The sequence below is a fragment of the Schistocerca cancellata genome, chromosome 7 (assembly GCF_023864275.1).
Source record: "Schistocerca cancellata isolate TAMUIC-IGC-003103 chromosome 7, iqSchCanc2.1, whole genome shotgun sequence".
In the NCBI taxonomy this organism is placed as follows: Eukaryota; Metazoa; Arthropoda; class Insecta; order Orthoptera; family Acrididae; genus Schistocerca; species Schistocerca cancellata.
The window spans coordinates 510609043-510632812 of NC_064632.1; the positions used below are offsets into that span (position 1 = coordinate 510609043).

Here is a 23770-nt window from a genome sequence, read left to right on the forward strand (position 1 = left end):
ATTACCTATTCAGTTGGTGTAAATATGACTGATTTTTTAATCCACCTCAAATACAGATGTAAGGCCTACATATTACTAATTGAAATGTAAATCACAACATGCTTGCTGTTATCCATGCCTAACCAAAATGAAAGCTGCTGCAGTGTTATAATCTGGGGAAAAATAGGGTCATCTTTCACAGTATTACTTCTGTTTCACAACCACTGTAATATTTATTTGTTTGCAGAAGCCCATGTTTCTTTATTGTGTATCACTGTATAATTCTCTCACAATTAGAATATTTCTTTCAGTTATGTTTTATACTCCTTATAATAATTTCAATGTTGAAATCAGTAGTGCTATAATTCTCCACAAGTTATAATTGTTTGCTTTTTTGTATATTGATAACTTATGAATAATATGGTTGCCAACTTTCATAGATCTTTCCTCATACTAAACCTCTTGTATCTTCATTGACAGGAAATGATGTACCATCCATGGAAAATGATCAATGTGATGAGGTGGATGACTGCAGAAGGTCGGGTGCTGACAAGATTTAATAATGTTTGCAGATATATAATTGACAATGGCTTCCTCTTAGCCAATAAAAAACTCAGTGGCTTAAAGGGCAATGAAAGATCACTACTGGCTTGTCTTAAAGAAAATAATTCAAAAGCACTATTTACTGATAAGGAATTTCATGATGAAGTGAGTATCCTCTTTCTAGACAAGAAGATAAGTTTTCTATAATTGTTACAGTTGTTACACCATTGAGTATTGATGGCATCATTGTAAAGTACTTATCCACTAGGGAACAGAATCAGATATCAATAATTGTATTTGATATGTTTCTAATCACAGAACGTTTCCAAAATTAAGGCAGCATGCATATGAAGTTTAATTATGTTTTTAAGTTTAAAAAAGTACGTAATTGTGCCATTTGCACATGATTTAATAATTAAAGGGATTAGATGTGTTAGCTGCCTGATTCATCGACAGATTACATTACACTAACTTTTATGCTCAGCATGCTCTGTTTGGATCACAGCTTTTCAGTTTCCATTACAAAATGCAACTGTGAAATATCGCTACAGTTAAAACAGGAAAACTATATTATGCCCAATATGTTAATAAAAATCTTTGAGGGTCACTTTTCATGATTTATTTGTTGTTATTGGGGACAGACACAACAGTGGTAGAAAGGCTATGATGGAAGAACATAAATGGGCTTGTGATGAGGATACATGAATCTGCATGCTGCAGACAGTAGCATGTTGCCAGTCAGCATGCATGAAGGTTATGGAGATGGCAACCGGATGGAAAAGACCAGACAATAGTCACCTTCAACTCCCCAATCCCATGTGCACAAGCAAAATTTTGTGTATGTTTTCCCAGGTAATGTTGAAATGCTTTACTTGGGGCTTAGATGTGGAGTACTTCATGTGAAGGCAAGCATCTAAGTGTCCACACCGAGGAGGGGTGGGGGACGAGAACTTTCCCCTTCTATTCTGCAAAGTTTTGTAAGGATGTGTTCATACACCTGTTAACCTGTTTGGCGAGATATGGTTATTCAACTCTTCATTCGAATTACTCAGCCCAAAGACTGAAAAACACGTTTAATGAAAGTGCCTCATTCATCACTTTTTTAGTATGCTCCGTCCTAGTAGGTTAAAAAAGCATTACCATCATTCAAATTTTATAAAAAACACTCATTAGCAAGTTACTGCCACCAGACTCTGCCTTCAGTAGCTGTAGTCCTTCTGCCCAAAGTGAGTCTAAATGCTTCCAACTGATGGGACATCTGCTGGTTAACTTCCATCTGTGGTCGGCTACCGACTCTGAGTGTCTAGATTTCATTACTAGGTCATCCGGCTCTTCCTGTCTGTCACCATCTGTCAAGGTAAACACTATTGCTATCTGTAATCACTTGCATAGTAACATGTAACTGATTTGAGACACCACAGACTACACTGGGGACAGCAGCTCAGTGCACCTTGCACTGAGAGCCAGTCATCTCGGCTGCCTTTGCCGCCTCTCGGTGTCCACTGTGCTGTAGTATCATGGTCAGTGCTGTTTCTGGAGTGCTGGATATCTCACCTCACTATCCACTGTCCTGGAGCAATTGCATGCTGGTAGTGCGAATAGGCCACTTCCATACTTCAGCAAATTTCGCTAACCAAGCCCCACACGTGCCTTTGGGGGCTGGCTGCCATTTAGTTTTGGCATGACTGTCTTAGTTCGTTAGGGAATAAAAAAAGGATTTAACACGTATGTTTTCATGATGGAACATTCGACCAGCCATACTAATGCATCCACCCATATGGTGATGAATTACAGACCTGCCTCACCACTAGTGTGATGGATGCTGAACTGCCTGCTGCATAAATCGGCCACTGAAGTGTATACTCTGGGAGGCCAGGTAAAATCCCAAAGCAATTCATCCTCAGCACTTCCTGCTTCACCACCTACCACAAATCGAGGGCTTCGCCGTGTAGATACATCTCAGGCAACGTCGAGGAGAGACTTTGTGTGTGTACTTTAGATCAGTTATCACTCGTGAATGGACTTGTATTTGAATTTTATTTTCTATATCGACAGTCAAAACTGTTATTACAGAAGTGCTTCATCACTGCTCAGTGCCAACAACCATACAGGACATCCACTGCAGCCTCTGCAAATGGTGCCAGAAGTGTCGCTGCAAAAGACGGATGGATCGAGGACGTCTTTACCATCTCCAGCTTTATGCATCAAGAATGCAGTGGGGTGTTATTTTGCCTGCAAGTGTTACGGAAAGCCAGTGGGACTTCCACCAGATTTGTAATTTGGCCTGACATATCATTGCCTGGAGTAGCATTTTCTTCAGCGATGAGTTCACTTTAAATTGTGCCCCGATGATCAGAGAAGACGTGTCTGGAGACGCCCCACATAGTAGCTGGATACCAGCCTGACAGTCGCCTGCAATACAGCCCAACAACCAGAAGGAATAGTCTGGGGTGCCATTTCTTTTCATAGCAGGACATCTTTGCTCGACGTCCCTTGCAACACAGCGGTACGTCGATGATATTCTATATCACGTTTTGTTGTCCTTCATGGCAAGCCCTCATTGACTTACATTTAAGCAAAATAATGCGTGCCCACATATGGCTAGAGCTTCTGTTACTTGTCTTCGTGCTTGCCAGACCCTTCCTTGGCCAGCAAGGTTGCCAGATCTGTCCCTGTTTGAGAACATTTGGAACAGATGGAACAGATCAGCTAAAATGGTTACATAATCCTTGGCAGTAATGTGAACTTGTAGGGTAACCATGGAACCGATGGAACGTCATGATATGGTTGCCCAAATCATCACCGAACCACATCCTGCTTCTCTCTTGGCAGAGAGAAGTCTGAATTTTAGGTTCGGTGTAGGTGTACATTAGATAAATTCCTCGCACTAACCTAAAGTGGTTGTTGTAAGTTGGAATGGGCAAGGTTGAACGCACCTAGAGCTGCAAGATAGTGGTTTGTTAATTAATGGCACGACTGAATTTCTGTCTTAACTCAGGCCGCAGTTATGAGTGCGACACAGCCTTCGTTGTACTGGCCAGACAAATCACTAGAAGTACTCCCACTTCAGAACCTAACGAACCTTAATGTCATCTTGGAACACAAAATTAACTACTAATTGTACGAGCTTATAACGACTCAAAAAGTATGCATTAGCACAGAGTTGATGTTCCAGTGCATACCACAATACCGTAATGCTCAAGGCCGCGACGTTGTAACAATGACTGTTTCAATTTCTTGTATTATTGTGATTCTTACTCTCCTTTGTTCAACCAGCGCCTATTTTAGGCGGAAAACTACCCAAAAGTGCAATTCTCAGTGCATCAGTTGCCAGTAGAGTGGATTAGCGTTAGGAAGTACGAATTCGTTAAGTACTCAGACAACGCGATATGAGGCTTAAGCTCGTTTAGGATAACGAAAAACTGAATGTATTGTACATAGTTGTCAAATCATGTTGTCGAGACGTTTTCCAGAAATTTAGATTGTCTGTGATTCGTTGGAGTGGATCTCCCGAAGATGGGAGACGGGAGACAAGTTTTGCCATGGCTTCGTCTGATGTGGCAACAGACTACTGTGCCCGTTTCTGCAAATGACGTCATAGGAAAGACGACGCAAGAAGCGAATACCTCTAGGTGTTCTGGCGCAAGGAGATGTATCCAGTTCGCTAACGCTGCAGAAATCCTTGCCCAGAGCTTCTTCAAAGGAGAAATTACTACACCATTACACCACAACCAGGACTGTGGAATTGTTAGCATGACAGTAAAACTGGGGCAATGAAGTTATGGTTGCTCAATAGTCTCACCTTGTGCCTCAATCTTGTTGTGGCTTCGGGAGCAATACTCCTACCATTTCAGAAACAACAGTCAACCAAAGTTACGCACGTACAGCCAGTCTTAGACAAGCATCAGACAGTCGCGCACCAGAAGCCTGCTACGAAGGCAACTCCATGGCAGTCTACTATTTGAGATGAGTCATAAAGCTACTGCCTTCACTAGGATGAGGACTGCTACCTGGGCTAAGTCTAAATGCTGCCGACTTGGTGGCTTCCAAATGGTGGGCTACCTGCTGGCTAACTTTCATCGGCTTTTGGCCACCACCTTCAGAGCACACAGTTTATGCCTCAGCCATCCATCAGTACCTGTCCATCACTGCCTGTGTAGACAAACACACTCCCTATCTGTTGAGTCCTCTGCAGGCACATGTCACCGCTATGAATTGCCAACGACCACGCGGGGACTGCAGTTTGAATCTGCTCACCCTGGTGCACCTTACACTGAGCAGCATATTCATCTCAGTTAACTGGCTGTCAGAGTTTACGAGGAGCTGAGTCAGTGTTGCCTCTGGAGTACTGAGTGCGTTGCCTTACCTGGCCACTGCTCACTGCCTGACACACTGGCTGTGAGAGCAGGCCGCTTGATTACCTCAGCACGCTTCGCCATCAGAGTCCACCATGCACTTTGGTAGTGTTGGCCACCTTCCACTATTGCCACTACTATTGTAGCATGTTATGGAACAAAAAGAAGATTTAACATTGATGTTTTCATGATGGAATGTCAGACAACCACCTGGTAACCACTTGCCGCACCACTGAAACCTAGCTGCCTAGGATGAATAACTAAAGGCCTGTCTGAACACTAGCAGACCATTTCCATCACTCACTCAAGAGATGAGCTACTCAGCTTCCACCGAGTGTAGTTGCAGCAGTTTTTTTCGAGACGACGTCTTTTCAGTGACTTTTACTACAGACAGTTTGCAGCTAGTGCTGCCTGCCACTGCTGTCGCTAGGCTGTAGTGTGGGGACACGCCCACCATTTTGCCAGCCAGACACATGCACTGACATCATGCACCACAAACTATTTACCACTGGCTGGTCCTCATTACCAAGGTCATACTGACATCAAAAGCAGGCATGCAAAACCCAGAAAACTCTCACACACGCCACACCTGCACTTTCTCGAGGCTCCTGAACTCCGCTCTTCTAGAGGGATTCTGTGTGACAGGCGTGTCACAGAAGTGCATGAAGAGGCCAGAGGTGCTCATGGATGGTGCAAATTAGGAGCATCAGGTAGCTGTCAGTGTGCACAGTTACCGATCGGCAAAATTTTGGCATTGTATATGGTGTGCACAGGTGAAGGTCAGCAAAAAGCAAGATCGGGTTAAGTGAACCATGATACAGTATAGAAATATTTTCTGGATTTCGTTTCTGCAAACTGCTGACTGTAGGATGAGCTTAATCCTTTCTGTGCCCAAGGAACCAAACTGAGTTTTGAAAACAAAAAATTATTTTGTGTAATTAAATTACAAATTATATATAAAACTAATATATAAGGTGAGAAAAGTACTCCAGTGTTTACACATGTTTTTATAAGACATGGTTACGTAGTGAAACGCCGGGGTTGCCCAGCGGTTCTAGGCGCTACAGTCTGGAACCGCGCGACCGCTACGGTCACAGGTTCGAATCCTGCCTCGGGCATGGATGTGTGTGATGTCCTTAGGTTAGTTAGGTTTAAGTAGTTCTAAGTTCTAGGGGACTGATGACCTCAGAAGTTAAGTCCCATAGTGCTCAGAGCCATTTGAACCAATACAAAACGTTCTGACGTACGGTACTCAAAACGTTTTGGGGTACAAAGCAAAACAGTTTTCCACATTACTGATGCAGAGACCTACGCCATATATTTCACAACTCCACTTTGTGCGATGAGCCTTAGCTGCTGTGCTACAAAGTCCACATCTACGGGATGTGCCTCTCACATCCTGCATTATCGAAACGTTTCTCTGGTGCTACATAGGACTTGAAAGAGTTTTTTTTTTTTTTTTGCAAGTCTCTTTCCTCCACAGGGGAACAACTTTGCAGCTCCTATCAGACCCGCAATGACTGCAAGGCGAAACTCTTTGAGTGACGTGGATCTGCTCTCTTGACATCTTTTGTTGAAGATCAGGTGTGAGTTGACAATAGTTACATCTACGATGTGCCACTGTATACGATGCCCCCAATTTTTACTTTTTCTGTCAATTTCATACATGGATTTGAACATATCTGCTTTATCCACATAAACCATATGGTTGTTGTAATCCTTGATTAATTGTGGACATCAAATCACAGCGACTGTACCATCCTTATTTTTCCTTGTGGCTGTTGACATGTCCTCTATACTGTGATAATTAGAGAGAAACAAGATTCCTTTTTTATTCTTCCACAACATAGCAACAATTACTGTCTTAGAACACCAGGACTGAAGTCTCCACTATCCATTGTCATTTCACTGGTGAAATCTTTAGACATTCCAGCTTCCCCTTGTCGAACAGTTCCTCATGCATATACTTGATGTTGCAGGAGGTGCTTCATGAGAGGTAACGAAGTAAAATAATTATCGACAAATACCTTGTGACCCAATCCATGTAGACTTTAAGTCATAGTTTTGACAAATCTAGCACATAAATTTTTTCTACAATATTTCCCACCTCTCCAGTATATATCTCAAACTGTGAGATGTATCAATTTTCATTTGCTCACACCCATACCTTATACCATCTTTTTATTGGCTTATGGGGTAAATATTGCTTCAAACTGGAATGTCCTTTGAATCTAATCGTTGATTCATCCACACTCTGGTTCTCTGTTGTTTTATAAGAGTTGCAAAAGGTGGAGGAGAGGAACTTAGAAGAGGGTGTACCTTATATAATTTGTCATAGCCTTATTCTCCTTTCTTTGATTGCTTGTCATTCTCATTTAGGTGAACATTACCTAGCAACCAAGAAAATCTGATGCGTGAAAATGTTACAGAAATGTATGCATCTCACATTGCATGATAAGAAGACCAGTAATCCTTGTAACTGGGTAATTTCTTTATGGCCATTAGTAGATTTATTGCAAGAAAACTACGTATTTCGTCTTGATTTGTATGCACAAAATTTGTTGAGCCACCCATCTTTTGCACTGCATATAGCTTTGTTTCACATGCTATCATTTGTAACTGCTCTGGAGGGAATAGCGTTAGAAAAATATCTGTTCGTGTTTCTTTGTGCTCTTCAGTATTACTACCTGTATCATCACAAAACTGATTTGGACCTTTGGAAATTGGAAACTGTTCCCATACAACAGCAGCATCAGCTGTTTGCAGCACATCTTGCTCTCCATTTGGAGGGTCACACTCAGTTACAGAAGATGGTACACCTTCATCATCAAAACGAAGTCGGTTTGGTGCTTCAGAAATTTGTATTTCGTTGTTGTCACTTTCACTATCTGATATGCAAGACTCAGTGTCACTTGGTATGTCATCAAGTTTTCGATATTCAATTCAGTTGCTTTGAATCTTCCTCTAGAAGCCATGATCAAACACATTACACCTACAACAGAGAGCAACCCTCACTAAGCGATGTGTCACAGTGGTTTCGTAGTGAAATCAAACATATTTTTTGTGTTTACATAAAAACTATGCAAGAAATGGATCAAACTAAAATATTAGTCTACTCTACAATGCATAACCTTTCGTAACTTACCAGAACTGTGCCGTCTCAGATGATAATTGGAGTGTCCCCGCCCTACACAACACTTGCTAGTTGGTAGCCTATAAATCGGCCGCGGTCCGTTAGTATACATCGGACCCGCGTGTCGCCACTATCAGTAGTTGCAGACCGAGCGCCGCCACACAGCAGGTCTAGTCTAGTGAGACTCCCTATCACTCGGCCAGTTGTACAGTCGACTTTGTTAGCGATGGTTCACTGTCTACATACGCACTCATTTGCAGAGACGACAGTTTAGCATAGCCTTCAGCTACGTCATTTGCTACGACCTAGCAAGTCGCCATATTCAGTTACTACAATTACTATCTTCAAGAATGTATTATGAACAGATAATATTGTGAATCATGTACCGTCAAGAGCGACGTCCATCATTAATGGATTAAAGTTAGGTATCAAACTAATTACGTCCGCTTTCTGAATTCTCATTCCTTGTCATGTTCCAGGCCTCACGTCAGTATAGTTTTTCCCTCCTCACGCTAGCCTGCGTGAGCTAAAACGCGTGCATTTCGGCCTCCACTCGTAACACGGTGTTGGCTCTCCTGCTAACACAAAAATAATACATCGGAAAACACAATATGTCACCTCACGATCCTTAGCAACAGCCAACTCCGGCTTAGCAACAGCCAACTCCGGCATACACTGTGCAGCTGAATACCTTTGTTGCCTTCCCTCAGAAACGTGTTGGCGGAGCCGGCAGCGAGTTGTTTATCTTGACAACAGAGAGCAGCACACTCCAGTGCTGTGGTGGTTTCACGGAGCAGCCAGTGAGCTGCTTTTGAGACATTAAGTTAAAGGTGGTCTCAATGTGAAACCAGTTGTACGCAAAGGGAGCGAGCTTACCACCGACAAATATAGAAGTTCCTTTGGCATTCTCTGTTCATTTTCTCTTTTGGTTAAACGCATCCAGAAAATACATGGCGCCTAACTATCGCGGGGATAGCTCACTTCGTTCCAGACAAACATCCAGTGTTCTTCCACAGTTATGCAGACAGTCGACGCACATGTGACTGAGGGGTGTACACACTCCAGGACAAAGTTCAAGTGGAACTGCTGTGGAACACCATGGCCACGATTGCCAGCTAATAGACAGTCAAATGTTCACTGATTATTTTGTATAGAATAAATGTATTTATGGAAAGCTTGTACTCTATGAATTCCCATCAGCACACTAGCACGTGAACATACTGCATGTGTGCAGCCATAGAGGTGCCCCCCCCCCAGGTTGGAGTCCTCTATAGGACCATGGGTGTGTGTGTTCTCCTTAGCGCAAGCTAGTTGTTAGTTCAAGCGAAATTAAGTAGTGTGTAAGCCTAGGGTCCGATGACCTCAGCTGTTTGGTCCCAGAGCAATGTACCACAAATTTCCAGTTTTACACATACTCACGTTTCATATTTTTATTGTGACTTCACTGTAAAACCTCAGGGAAGATACGGATTTACTGCTCGGAACACCATGATTTCGAAGTATTACCTGCTAAAACGTAAACAACACAGACTGACGGAAAAAGCTCGGAACACCAAAAAATAATTAATGTAGAATAATGAAATTTCGGGAATAGATTTGCCTAGGTAACACATGTAGGTGATTAGCATTGCAAAATCGCAGTGTAATGTTAAGTGCTAGGTAAACCACTGCATATGTGAAATGTTGGTACATAAACAACTGGCGTAACCGCCAGAATGTTGAATGCAAACATGCATACACAAGCGTGTTGTGTTGTACATATACCACATGCCAGTTTCTAGCTAAGAGTTTCATGCCTGTTGCATTTGGTCAGCCATTACAGGGATGGTAAATGCCTTTGTGGATGACGCTAGAGTTGACATTCAGTGACGTACCATATGTGCTCGATTGGAAACAGATCTGGTGATCAAGCAGGCCAAAACAATATGTCGACACTCCATAAAACATATTGGGTTACAACAGTGGCATGTGGTCGAGCGTTATGTTGTTGGAAAATACCCCCAGGAATGCTGGTCATAAATGGCTGCACAGCAGGTTGATGGGATTGTTTGGAGGGAGGGGACCAAACAGCGAGGTCATCGGTCCCATCACATTAGGTAGGATGGGGAAGGAAATTGGCCGTGCTCTTTCAAAGGAACTATCGTTTCACATGCCCTCAAGTGATTTAGAGAAATCAATGAAAACCTAAATCAGAACGGTCGGACGCGGATTTGAACCATCGCCCTCCAGAACGCGATTCCATTGTGCTAACCACTGCGCCACTTCGCTCGGTCTACTCAACAGATAGAATCATCATATGGACGTACAAATTTTGCAATCGGATTGCTCCTGCTGCCTGTAGAATAGCATCCGACACCATAACTCCAGGTGTAGGTCCATCCAGTCTAGTATGCAGACAGGTCGGTTGCAGACCCTTAACTGTCCTCCTTCTAACCAATACTGGCACAGAGGCAACACCAGCTCTCATCAGAAAACACAACAGATCTCCACCTTGCCATCCAATGAGCTCTCGCTTAACACCACTGAAGTCTGAAATGGCGGTGTTCTGGGGTCAGTGGAATACACATTATAGGGCGTTGGGATCGGAGCTGTCCTTGAAGTAAATGGTCTGTAACAATTCACTGTACCACTGTGGTACGAACTGCTGCTCAAACTGCTGCTGCAGATGCAGTACAACGTGCCAGGGCCATGCGCTGAACATGACAGTATTCCCTCTTGTTAGTGTTACGTGGCCATGCCGAGCCTGGTCTTCTTGTGTCCGTAATTTATGGTGACTGCCACTGCCAGCAATCATGTACGGTGGCTACATTACTGCCAAATCTTGATGCAGTATTGCAGAAGGAACATCCAGCCCTATTACACGATACCATTAAAACTTTGTGGGGTGATGGTAATGGTGTCTTCGTCGCTTTAAAGGCGTTCTTGACGAACATCACATGTCCAGTCTCAAAAGCAACTAACGCTCGTGACCGTTAGAGCGTGTATTTAAATCAAACCTAATCTGCATCCCCGTGGTGGTGTTACTAGCGCATCTCTTAGGCGACTGGTATGAAATTTTAATAGACATCTTCTTTCAGATATAGACTTTCGTTTATGTTGCGTAACTCCTTCTTCATGCTGCAATTTTTTTCCCGTCAATGTATTTTCGCTGGCTTATATTCTTTAACAAGGGCTTTCACCTTCTTTCCCCATGCTTAAAAGACATATGCTCCTGTCGGGGAAGTACCTCCCTAAAAGAATTTCTTTATTTTCATAAGCTACATTTCTACATACACTCCTGGAAATGGAAAAAAGAACACATTGACACCGGTGTGTCAGATCCACCATACTTGCTCCGGACACTGCGAGAGGGCTGTACAAGCAATTATCACACGCACGGCACAGCGGACACACCAGGAACCGCGGTGTTGGCCGTCGAATGGCGCTAGCTGCGCAGCATTTGTGCACCGCCGCCGTCAGTGTCAGCCAGTTTGCCGTGGCATACGGAGCTCCATCGCAGTCTTTAACACTGGTAGCATGCCGCGACAGCGTGGACGTGAACCGTATGTGCAGTTGACGGACTTTGAGCGAGGGCGTATAGTGGGCATGCGGGAGGCCGGGTGGACGTACCGCCGAATTGCTCAACACGTGGGGCGTGAGGTCTCCACAGTACATCGATGTTGTTGCCAGTGGTCGGCGGAAGGTGCACGTGCCCGTCGACCTGGGACCGGACCGCAGCGACGCACGGATGCACGCCAAGACCGTAGGATCCTACGCAGTGCCGTAGGGGACCGCACCGCCACTTCCCAGCAAATTAGGGACACTGTTGCTCCTGGGGTATCGGCGAGGACCATTCGCAACCGTCTCCATGAAGCTGGGCTACGGTCCCGCACACCGTTAGGCCGTCTTCCGCTCACGCCCCAACATCGTGCAGCCCGCCTCCAGTGGTGTCGCGACAGGCGTGAATGGAGGGACGAATGGAGACGTGTTGTCTTCAGCGATGAGAGTCGCTTCTGCCTTGGTGCCAATGATGGTCGTATGCGTGTTTGGCGCCGTGCAGGTGAGCGCCACAATCAGGACTGCATACGACCGAGGCACACAGGGCCAACACCCGGCATCATGGTGTGGGGAGCGATCTCCTATACTGGCCGTACACCACTGGTGATCGTCGAGGGGACACTGAATAGTGCACGGTACATCCAAACCGTCATCGAACCCATCGTTCTACCATTCCTAGACCGGCAAGGGAACTTGCTGTTCCAACAGGACAATGCACGTCCGCATGTATCCCGTGCCACCCAACGTGCTCTAGAAGGTGTAAGTCAACTATCCTGGCCAGCAAGATCTCCGGATCTGTCCCCCATTGAGCATGTGTGGGACTGGATGAAGCGTCGTCTCACGCGGTCTGCACGTCCAGCACGAACGCTGGTCCAACTGAGGCGCCAGGTGGAAATAGCATGGCAAGCCGTTCCACAGGACTACATCCAGCATCTCTACGATCGTCTCCATGGGAGAATAGCAGCCTGCATTGCTGCGAAAGGTGGATATACACTGTACTAGTGCCGACATTGTGCATGCTCTGTTGCCTGTGTCTATGTGCCTGTGGTTCTGTCAGTGTGATCATGTGATGTATCTGACCCCAGGAATGTGTCAATAAAGTTTCCCCTTCCTGGGACAATGAATTCACGGTGTTCTTATTTCAATTTCCAGGAGTGTAATTGCGTCATCATTTTTTAGCCTTGTCACCCATCTGTCAAACATCTTCAACCAGTGCCATTTATCTTAGAAATCATTTCTGCCTATGTTTCAGACCAAAACGTTGGCCCAGTGCAGTTTTCAAAGAGTTTTAATATTTTTAATGGTTGCCCACAGTACGCCATTTAGCACATCCAATAGCATCTAGGTCATGTTTCCTGTTTGCGACTACAGTCTAGTGTGGACCCGATTCCTGCTATTTTTCTCTCATCCAGAGTCCACCTAGCACTTCTGTAAACGGGCCACCTGCTTAACAGCCCATCATATGTTTCTTAGTCTGAGGTCAGTCATGCCTCTGCCCTGTACTCCACATGTTGGATCCATTATAACATAGTAAGGTTTCTCTAGTTCGTTCTTTTACCTGTTTTCTTTCATTCCCCATTCCACCGGATTTTAATGGTTACTTAGATTTATTTTGTAGGATACGACTACTGACTCCCGTTTCGCATCACTCAGTCCTACGGGCGACGTTGATTTTTAGAATGGATTAAATTCTAGGAATCGGGGAAAGTTGAATATCAAATGTACTCCACCGTCGTGTTGTAGTTTTAGTGGTTACTGCCATATTTGATATTACTTGTATTCAGCCATTTCTGGCAACGTACCTGTCATTTTTATCCAAGGTTGTCACATCCTGGCATTATTTCACGTTTCGTTTCTATTCAGGATTTCACCTGATGATGTAACTAACGTTACAAAGCTTTTGTAATAAAGTAACCATACAGTTGCAGTGGTCCTTTTATTCAACATGAAATGATTCTGTTCTGACAACTGTTCTTTTCTACAGTTCCAGCTGTTCCTACGTTTCTTGCCGAAGAGCTAAAAACCGTAAACAAAGAAAAAAAAGAAGTGCAATATTTTCCGATAAGAAACAAAATTTCGCTGTAATCGAGACAGAGGCAATGGACTGAGAGTATTACAAATTATAGGCGAGATTCTTCACTTTATACACTGAGGTGACAAAAGTCGTTGGATACCTCCTAATATCATGTCACACCTGCTTTTTCCTGGTGTAGTGCAGCAGGTCCACGTGACATGGACTCAACAAGTCGCTGGAAGTCACTTGCTGAAGTACTGTGCCACGCTGCCTCTACAGCCTGCCACACTTGCGAAAGAGTTGTCAGTGTAGGGTTTTCAGCACGAAAATATCTCTCGATTAGGTCTCATAGTTTTTCGACGGGATTCATGTAAGGTGAACTAGATGGCCTAATCATTCGCTCAGTCTCCAGAAGGTTTTTCAAACCAATCGCGAACAATTGTGGACTAGTGACACGGTGAACTCTCATCCATAAAAGTTCCACCGTTGGTTGGGAGGGAGAAGCTAATTAACAGAGACAAACTGCCGCAGTTGGTACACTTGGACCTGAGAAGCCAGTTCATTCCAGGTAAACACAGTCCACACCGGTATGGAGACATCGCCAGCTTGCACAGTGCATTATTGACAGCTTGGGTCCGTGGATTCGTGGGATCTGCACCACATTCGAACCCTACCATCAGCTCTTACCAACTGAAATCTGGACTCATCTGACGAGGCCACGGTTTCCCGGTCATTCAGGGTCCAATTGATACTGTTGTACCACTGGAGGTAGGTCGTGGTTTTAAGATGTAGCCAACTGACAAGCTCTGCTATGGTTGGCCACCCCCAGACATTAGACAAAATTTATGTAATTGATGATAACTGATTAATGTCTTAAGCAGCTTATTCAGGATCAGTGGGGTAAACACTAGTCCCAGTAAAATAATAATAGGACGCTATCGAGATATTTATTACTCTGAATCAAGGAAATTCCAAACGAAGTCCTTACAATTACATTATATTAATACTACTGTTGAGACTACGAGGGTCACTCCAAAATAAATGCACACTATTTTTGTAAAAATACAGTTTTCATTCTGCATGTGTGAAAGTTTTACAGTGTGTAGATACATCCCTCCCGCTTGCTTTCAAACTTAGTTCAACCTGTTCCCGTGAGTGGCGCCGTCACAGCATGTCTTCAAGATGGCTGCTACACTTGACATTCGTCAGAAGCAACGTGTTGTCGTAGAATTCCTGTGCTGTGAAAACGAGACAGTCGGAAACATCCACAAAAGGGTTGAAAAAGGTGTATGGAGATGCTGCTGTCGATCGCAGTACAGTTAGTCGGTGGGCAAGCAGGTTACATGATGAAAGCGGGCACGGCAGTATTGAGGATTGTCCTCGCAGTGGCAGGCCTCGTACTGCACACACTCCAGACAATGTGCAGAGAGTTAACGAATTTGTGACTGCTGACAGACCCATTACAGTGAACGAATTGTCACGCTACGTTGGATAGGGGAAGGAAGTTTTTGCAGAATACTGAAAGTGTTGCAGTTAAAAAAGGTTTTTGCCGGGTGGGTTCCCAGGGTGTTGACAGTGGCTCACAAAGAAACAAGAAAAACGGTATGAAGCGAACTTTTGGAAAAGTACGAGACTACTGGAGATGAATTTCATGGAAGAATTGTGACAGGTGATGAAACATGGCTCCATCATTTTTCACCAGAGACGAAGAGGCAATCAATGGAGTGGCATCATGCAAATTCACCCAATAAATAAATAATTCAAAACCACACCTTCTGCTGGAAAAGTTATGGCTACGGTGTTTTTCGATTGCGAAGGACTCTTGCTTGTGGACATCGTGCCAAGTGCAACCACAATAAATTCTGATGCATATGTGACGACACTGAAGAAACTTCAAGCTCGACTGAGTCGTGTTCGACCACATCGGCAAAAGCAGGATGTTTTGCTGTTGCACGGCAATGCAGGGCCACATGTCAGTCAAAAAAACATGGAAGCGATCACAGAACTCGGATGGACAACACTGAAACACCCGCCTTACAGTCCTGACCTGTCTCCATGTGACTATCATCTCTTTGGAAAACTGAAAGACTCACTTCGTGGAACAAGGTTTGAAGATGATGACCCCTTGTGCTCGCTGCCAAACAGTGGCGCCAACAGGCCGGTCTAGAATTTTACTGTGCAGGTATACAGGCACTGGTTCTAAGATGGCGTAAGGCAGTTGAGAGGGATGGAAATTATGTGGAGAAATGAAAATATTGTTCCTAAAGGATGTAGCTACACACTGTAAAACTTTCAAACATGTAGAATAAAAGATGGATTTTAAAAAAAAATAGTGTGCATTTCTTTTGGAGTAACCCTCATAAGTTAAAACTGGCATAACACCTATTTCCCATGCAAAATCGCGCCCGCAATTTTCACAATAGGAAAACTTAAATGGCTGATACTGTCAGTCCTCTGGTAGACAAAACCTCTACCCTGGCTGGCGCTGACGCCAGAGAGCTCAGAGAACGAACTAGCGGAATTGAACTCAATTACTGTTACAGTTCCCTGTTTCTCAACATGTGGCACTTATATCACTATAAACAGTCGAATGGAGAGCACGTCCGTCACATCGATCTGTGGAAGGCTGCAGTCGTTTTCGAGATGAAATGTGATGTGAAGATGTGAATTTAACTACAGAGACGATATTTTGTTTTGTCTGCAAACTTCTACATTCAAGTGCAGAATCTGTTTATGAGTCAACAGAATCTGTTCATGGGTCAAGACAATCTGCTAGTACACTTGCCGGGGCAGACACTTGACTCAAGAGTGCCCTCGTAAGTGAGTGCTTTGGAGTGCCATGGAGAAGCACCAATTTGTTCCTCTGCTCACAGAGAAACAAAATGATTATTTTCCAAGTAGGATGATGGGCGCTTTCTCAGACTAACTTTGAATGTGATCACAGGACGCTTTGCCAACAGTGCCTAAAACAAATTATACGCTCTCCAGAAATGTGCGTTGGCTGGACACCCACCAGAGAGTCCCTCAACACATTCTGCTTCGATATTAGCAAACCTCAGTTCACTAATGTGGACTCTCGACTCAGTCAATGATGGCCTTCATTACAACCTGATTTCTTCCCACTCTTTCTGCCGTGAAACCATTGGCCAATCCCTGAGCAGTTAATATACGGTGATAGATATTGAACTCTATGAAATAAAATCGTCATAATTTCTTAATGGTTTGCGTTAGGACGTTGAAACCGCACGGTTGGCAGCGGGTCGTGATGAGAATTGGTGTGCTTTTGCACACGCTCCTTGTTGTTGTCGACCATTTGCACGTGAAAATGTCACTGTACAGCATGACTGAGCGTAAAGCGCTTTTGAAGGCCTACTGTGCGAGCAGTGCATCCCAGCTGTGGGTCAAAGGCAGTTTGCGACCGAGTTCAAGCTGAAGACAACCGGTCCAAATGTGCTAACAATCAAGAATTTGATTTCCAAGTTCGAGAGAACGGGTAGTGTTCGTGATTAACAGTGGTGACAATGTCGGTCGGTCGGTCGTCCAAAATGGGTGAAAACGTCTGAATACATCGAAAAGCCAGCCCCAGGAAATTGATTAGACGAGCTGCACAACTGGTGGGAATCAACCAGGAGACAGTGCGACAAATTGTTGTTGAAGATGTGCATATTTCCCACAAAAAATTCAAATCCACCAGCCATTAAGCTCCAGGGCCATGGGACAGCGGTTGTGTTTCAGCAACACCCTTGTCCGCATAACTGACGAACAGGACTTTGAGGTGAATATGGTTTGGTTTTCACGACGAAGACCAATTTTACTTGGAAGAGTTCATCAGTAAGCAAAATTGGCGGATTTGAGAGACTGAGAATCGGCATTTCGCGATCAAGAAGTCTCTTCACCCTCAACGGGTGACTGTGTGGCGTGCGATGACCAGTCGCGGAATAATTGGTGCGATATTTCTTGATGGCTTCGTGACTACCAAATGATAAGTGAAGGTTTTGGAAAGTGATGGTGATTTCATCCTCATTATCCAAAGTGACCTTGATATAGATAAGATGTGGTTCATGCAAGATGGACATCGACCCCATCTAAGCAGCAGAGTGTTTGGTATCCTAGAGGAGCACTGGGGATGGCATTTTGGCTCTGTGGTACCAGAGGCCATTGACATGGGCCTGGATTAGCTGCCATATTCTCCGGATGTGAACACATGCGACTCGTTTTGTGGGGCTATATTAAAGACAAGGTGTACACCAATAAGCCTAAAAACACTGCTGAGCTGAAAGCATCCATAAATAATGTCATCGACAGCATCGATGTTCCGACACTTCAGCGGCTCATACAGAATTTCGCTATTCGTCTGCGCCACATCGTCGCCAATGGTGGCAGGCATATCGAACGTCTCATAACCTAAATCCGAATATATGTAGTGTCGTTTACATGTTGAATAAAGCGTGTGCACGGTGTAGTCTGTAACTAATTTATGTTTTTTTTTCATATATTTCAATAATTGTCACCCTGTACAAATTGTTTGAGAAGCTGCTCGAATAGTTTAAAGCAATGTCGATCCAAAGAGGTTAACCAGCCACAAGGCCTCCTGGATATAGTGGTGGAAAATTGCTATGCATTCTGCGTGGGAATAATTCGGGAAGAATGGGGCTCAAAAAAATCTGCATGTGATTCTTGTTAGGTGGCTACCTTTAATGCACTATTTCAACTTGCGCCCACACCCCTGAAAACAGGAGGCGACACTCGTTGGGCCACTACACAGGACGGCTTAATGACGAGCTGAAATCTTCTCCCTTTTCCCACTGAACAAAAACTCCCAGCCTGCCCCCGACCTACCCGAAGTCCATTGCTTCCTCATCCTGTCCCGCTATCCCAGTCACGGCCACAATTACTTTTGTAAAACATGCAGTAGTGCAGATGCAGTGTGACGCTGCCCAGTGTCAACCAGAACGATTAATAAATTGATAAACCCACTTTACCTTCAGTCCTGAATGGTATGTATCTAAGCGACCAAATTATCAAGCTAAATGATCGTGTAAGGAGGAAAAATATCGCAGCCTTACACAACAAACCCCTTAACAGCCAGTTTTTGCTGTCATCAGGGAACAATCGAGAAGTTGTATGATCACGCAGAAAATTTACTCTGTTTGAGTCATCAGTCTTCTGACTGGTTTGCTGTGGGCCATCACAAATACCTCTCCAGTGCTAACCTCTTCATTTCAGAGTAGCACTTGCAACCTATGCCCTCAACTACTGGCTGGATGTATTCAATCTCTGGCTTCTAGCCGGCCGGTGTGGACATGCGGTTCTAGGCGCTTCAGTCTGGAACCGCGTGACCGTTACGGTCACAGGTTCGAATCCTGCCTCGGGCATGGATGTGTGTGATGTCCTTAGGTTAGTTAGGTTTAAGTAGTTCTAAGTTCTAGGGGACTGATGACCACAGATGTTAAGTCCCATAGTGCTCAGAGCCATTCTGCCTTCTGCCACAGTTCTTACTCTCTACAGCTCCCTCTAGTGACACAGAAGTTATTCTATGATATATTAATAGATGTCTTATCATCCATTTCCTTCTTCTTGTCAATGTTTTCCAGATATTCTTTTTCTGTCGATTCGACAGAGAACTTCTTCATTGCATACCTTACCAGCCCACCTAATTTTCATGCTCGAATTCTCTTCTGTTCAAGCTTTCCCACGGCCCATGTTTCACTACCATACAGCGCTGTGCTCCAGAAGTACATTCTCAGAAATTTCTTACTGAGGTTAAGGGCTATGGTTGGTACTAGCAGATTTCTCTTGGGCGTGTATAGGCCTACCCTTTTTGTCAGCACTAACTTACTTTTTATCTCCTTCTTGCTCCGCCGCTCAAGGATTACTTTGCTACCTAGGTAGCAGAATTCCTTAACTGTATTTACTTCATAATCATCAGTCCTGATGATAAGTTTCCCACTGTTCTCATTTCTGATACTTCTCATTACTTTCGTCTTTCTTCGACTTTATCTCAATACGTTTTCTATACTTATTAGACTGTTCATTCCATTCAGCAGAACCAGTAATTCTTGTTCAATTTCACTGAGCATAGCAGTGTCATCAGCGATATTCTTTCCCCATGAATTTTAATTCCACTCTTGAAAATTTCTTTCGGATCTGCCAGCTCTTGCCATCTTTGGTATAGTGTAGATAATGTTTTTCCGTTAGTCAGATGGTATATTCCCAGACTTACACATTCTACACACCTGTGTGAATGGTTGGTTTCTTGCCACTTCCCCGCAATGTTAGAAATTATGATGGAATGTTAAACATCCCGACTTTCTTACTCAGTTTTAGGTCTTCTACAGCTCTTTAAAATTCTGATTCTTATACTGAGTCTCCTATGTCTTCTATATCGACTACTGTTTCTTCTTCCATCACGTTAACAGACAAGTCTTCCCCCTCATAGAAAACTTCAGTGCAGCCTTTCCATTATCCGCTCTCTCATCATTTAACAGTGGAATGCGCATTGCACACTTAATGTCACCATCCTGTTTTTAATTTCACCGAAGTTTGTTTTGATTTTTCTATATTGTGAGTCAGTTCTTCCGACCATCACTGCTTTTTCGATGTCTTCGCATTTTTGATGCAGCCATTCCGTTTTAGCTTTCGTGCACATTTCTGTTCATTTCATTCTTAAGTGACTTGTATTTGTGTATTCCTGAATTTCCCCGAACTTTTTGTACTTCCGTCTCTCATAAGTCAAATAAAGCATTTCTGCTGTGACCCATGGTTTCTTCGCACTTACCTTCTTTATACCTATGTTTTTCTTCCTAACGTCTATGATCGCCCTATTTAAGGATGTTCATTTGCCTACAACTGAACTGCCTGCTGAGCTATTCACTATCGCGGTATCTATAGCCGCAGAGCATTTCAAGCCCATGTCTTCATTCCTTAGTATTTTCCTGTCTCACCTCTTTGCACATTCGTTCTTTCTGACTAGTTTCTTAAACTTCAGCCGACTCTTCATCACCACTAAACTGTCATCTGTGTCTATATCTGCTCCTAGGTATGACTTACAACCCAGTATCTGATTTATGAGTCTCTGCCTGACCGTGATGTAACCTAACTGAAATTTCCCTGTATCACCCGGCCTTTTCCAAGTACACCTCCTCCTTTTGTGGTTATTGAACAGAATATTCGCTATTACTACGGGAATTTTATTGCAGAACTCAATTAATCTTTTTCCTCTCTCATTACTACTACAAAGCTCATATTCTCCCGTAACCATTACTTCTACTCCTTCCGCTGCATTCGCATTCCAATCTTCCACGGCTATTAGATTTCACATCTACCTTTACATGCCGAATTATCCGTTTAACATCGGGATATACTTTCTTTATCTGTTTACCTTCTGCTTGCGACGTCGGCTTGTATACCTGAACTATCGTTGTCTGTGTTGGTTTGCTTTCTGTTCTGATGGAAAAATGGAAATGAGCGTTTCGCGTCATTGGCCGAGAGGCCCCTTGCGGGGCAAGTCCGGCCACTTTGGTGCAGGTCTTATTACATTCGACGCCACATTGGGCGACCTGCGCGCCGGATGGGGATGGAATGATGATGAAGACAACACAACACCCGTTCCTGAGCGGAGAAACTCTCCGACCCAGCCGGGAATCGAACCCGGGCCCGGAGGACGGCAATCCGTCACGCTGACCACTCAGCTATCGGGTCGGACTCTATTCTCATGAGAATGACTCTATCCTTGAAATGTTCACAATACCTCATACTCTGCCCTACCTTTCTCTTCATAACGAATCCCGTACCCCTTATACCATTTGCAGCTTCTGTTGGTATTACCCTATACTCAACTGACCAGAAATCTTTGTCTTCTTCCATTTCACATCACTGACCACCACTATATCTAGATTTAGCCTTAGCATTTCCCCCACCACTACATCTAGATTTAGCCTAAACATTTCCCCTTTTTCAGATTTTCTAGCTTCCCTAACACATTCAAATTTCAGACATTTCGCGCCCAGCACGGAACGTTATTCTTTTTCTCAACGTCACTTTCCCCTTGGCAGTCCCGTCCTGCTCTATACCAGAATCTTTTGCCAGTGCAGAGATCATCATGACACTTTTCCAATTCATCCGCCAACTGGGGCAGTTTTCCACCCCAACGACAAGAGGGTGTACTGAACCTCTGTCCTCTGTCTTTGACAACTCTGTTTGCTGAGTGAGGGTTACATCTTATGCCAGAAGTCTTCGTCCGGCATTTCTGATAGTTTTTGTTCAGAAATTAAGTGGCAGCAGGGTTCAAACCTAGGACTAAGGACGTTTTGATTACTAATGAAAGACGCTACCTATAGACTACAGGTGTACTAAATATATTACATATTTTCATCAGTCCAAACCTAACATTTGTTGTGCCAACCAGAACACACACACACACACACACACACACACACACACACACACACACACACACACAGACACAAACACACACGAACACATATTTGTTGGGAAACTCCATGAAATACTGAATTTAATCTCTGATCATTATTTCCTTCCTCGCCGGTACCTGTTCATGGAGTAATCCGGGTTCTCTGACTCAGCGGTTGCGTTTTAATGGCAAAGTGATCAAAAAGCAAATTTTCTGCAGATCAGTCTCGATGGAGACAATCCCATACACTGTCTGTTTGGCAAAGCCTGTCTCCAGCCTACCCTTCAGTGCACTGATGCATCTCACATTGAAAGTCTGCCTCAGCTATCTGTTTCCAAACATACTCTAAATCAAAGAAAAAGAAATAGAAAACTTAAGGTCTATGGTCGTCCACCCTCACGATTCTTTTGATTTTTGAAGTGCAATTGGCATATACGAAAAATTATCAGAAAATTATTTTTAACTGCAAAAACTGGCACGACCACCTCTTAAATCTAGTAATACGTCTAAAATTATTGTGATTTTCGTTTATTCGTTTTTACATTACCTTGGAATTAAAAAACGAGTCAGCTGGTTCACCACTGTGAATAAATGCTAGCATAGAAACTATCAGGGATATGCATTTATTTTTACATTAACTGAATGCCAAATGTTGCAAATAATTCATAAATATAATCTAACAAAGAAATGTATATACGGCATGACCACCTCCTAAATCTGTCGATACACGTAAAATTATTGTGATCGGCGGTTATTTTGTTTTACACTACTTTGAGTTTAAACAAAAAGAAAAAAAAAAAAAAGAAATCGAGAAGGTTCACCATTGTGATAAATGCTAACACAGTGATTTCTAGAAAATTACCTTCACAAAATTGAAAATATGCAATCATCAATACGTACATCACAAAACACAGAGTAATGCTAAAGCTCTTTGATGACGTCATGCCGTTACGGGAACGGTTTAGCGTAGCTTCGTTGGGACGCGCTCTTTTATTGCATCCATTGAATATTGGCCACCTCTTCATTAGTAGTCCTGTGTATACTGCTGCATATTAGTGTTAACTTCGACCTGACAACGGCAAAAACAAATACGAAACAGAAACGAACAGTACTGGATGTAAGCTGGAGGGCGAAGCGTAAAATTGTGCATTGCTGCTGTAAGAAAGCGAACAGAACATCTTTGTTTCCAATGAAGACAAGCAGAAATGGTGCTGTTATCATCAGTACAATAACTTATAAACCCACACGGGAAGTATTTTTTTTTTATTTTTTAAAAACATAATTTACACCGGTTGAAAATGTTAAAATTAGAACGGGCATTACTTCAAGATCTAATAGACTGGGTAATTTTTTATATAGGAGGATGTGGATTGCTCTGTTATAAAGGTTAACAGTGTTGGTCATGTCCAGAAGAGGGTGGGCACCAGGTTGAGGAAGTTGAAACTTGAGAAGTTTGAGAGACAAGAAACTTTCTGATGGTAAAATCATCAGAGGCAGGCTGACAGACAAAATGATTGATGAACTACGGCAGTGTCATGGATGGCCATTAGAAATAATACTGAGGATTTGTTGAAAATGAAGCAGGCAGTATGGGCTACCTTCTTCCACAGACGGTCAACTGATGAAAAACCAGTACATCACCTTTGCCCTCCTGGGCCTGATTCATGGTGCAGTTACCGCAGTGCCCAGTACTCAAACAGTTCATACAGCCATAAACATTCCATCCGGGCAGCAGACATGGATATCATAAAACCTATTTACAGAGACCTTGCAAATCCTGAATTACTGAAGAAGTA

The 23770-nt window shown here is 43.6% G+C and overlaps 1 protein-coding gene across 1 annotated transcript in view; it reads left to right on the forward strand.

The window, feature by feature from the left end:
- The window catches only part of LOC126092873 (cytochrome P450 4C1-like), a 155682-nt gene that overhangs the window by 106042 nt on the left and 25870 nt on the right, over positions 1-23770 (forward strand). Inside the window, exon 4 of the mRNA XM_049908603.1 lies at positions 460-687. Coding sequence (XP_049764560.1) covers positions 460-687 — 228 coding nt within the window. The remainder of the gene's footprint in view (positions 1-459; positions 688-23770) is intronic.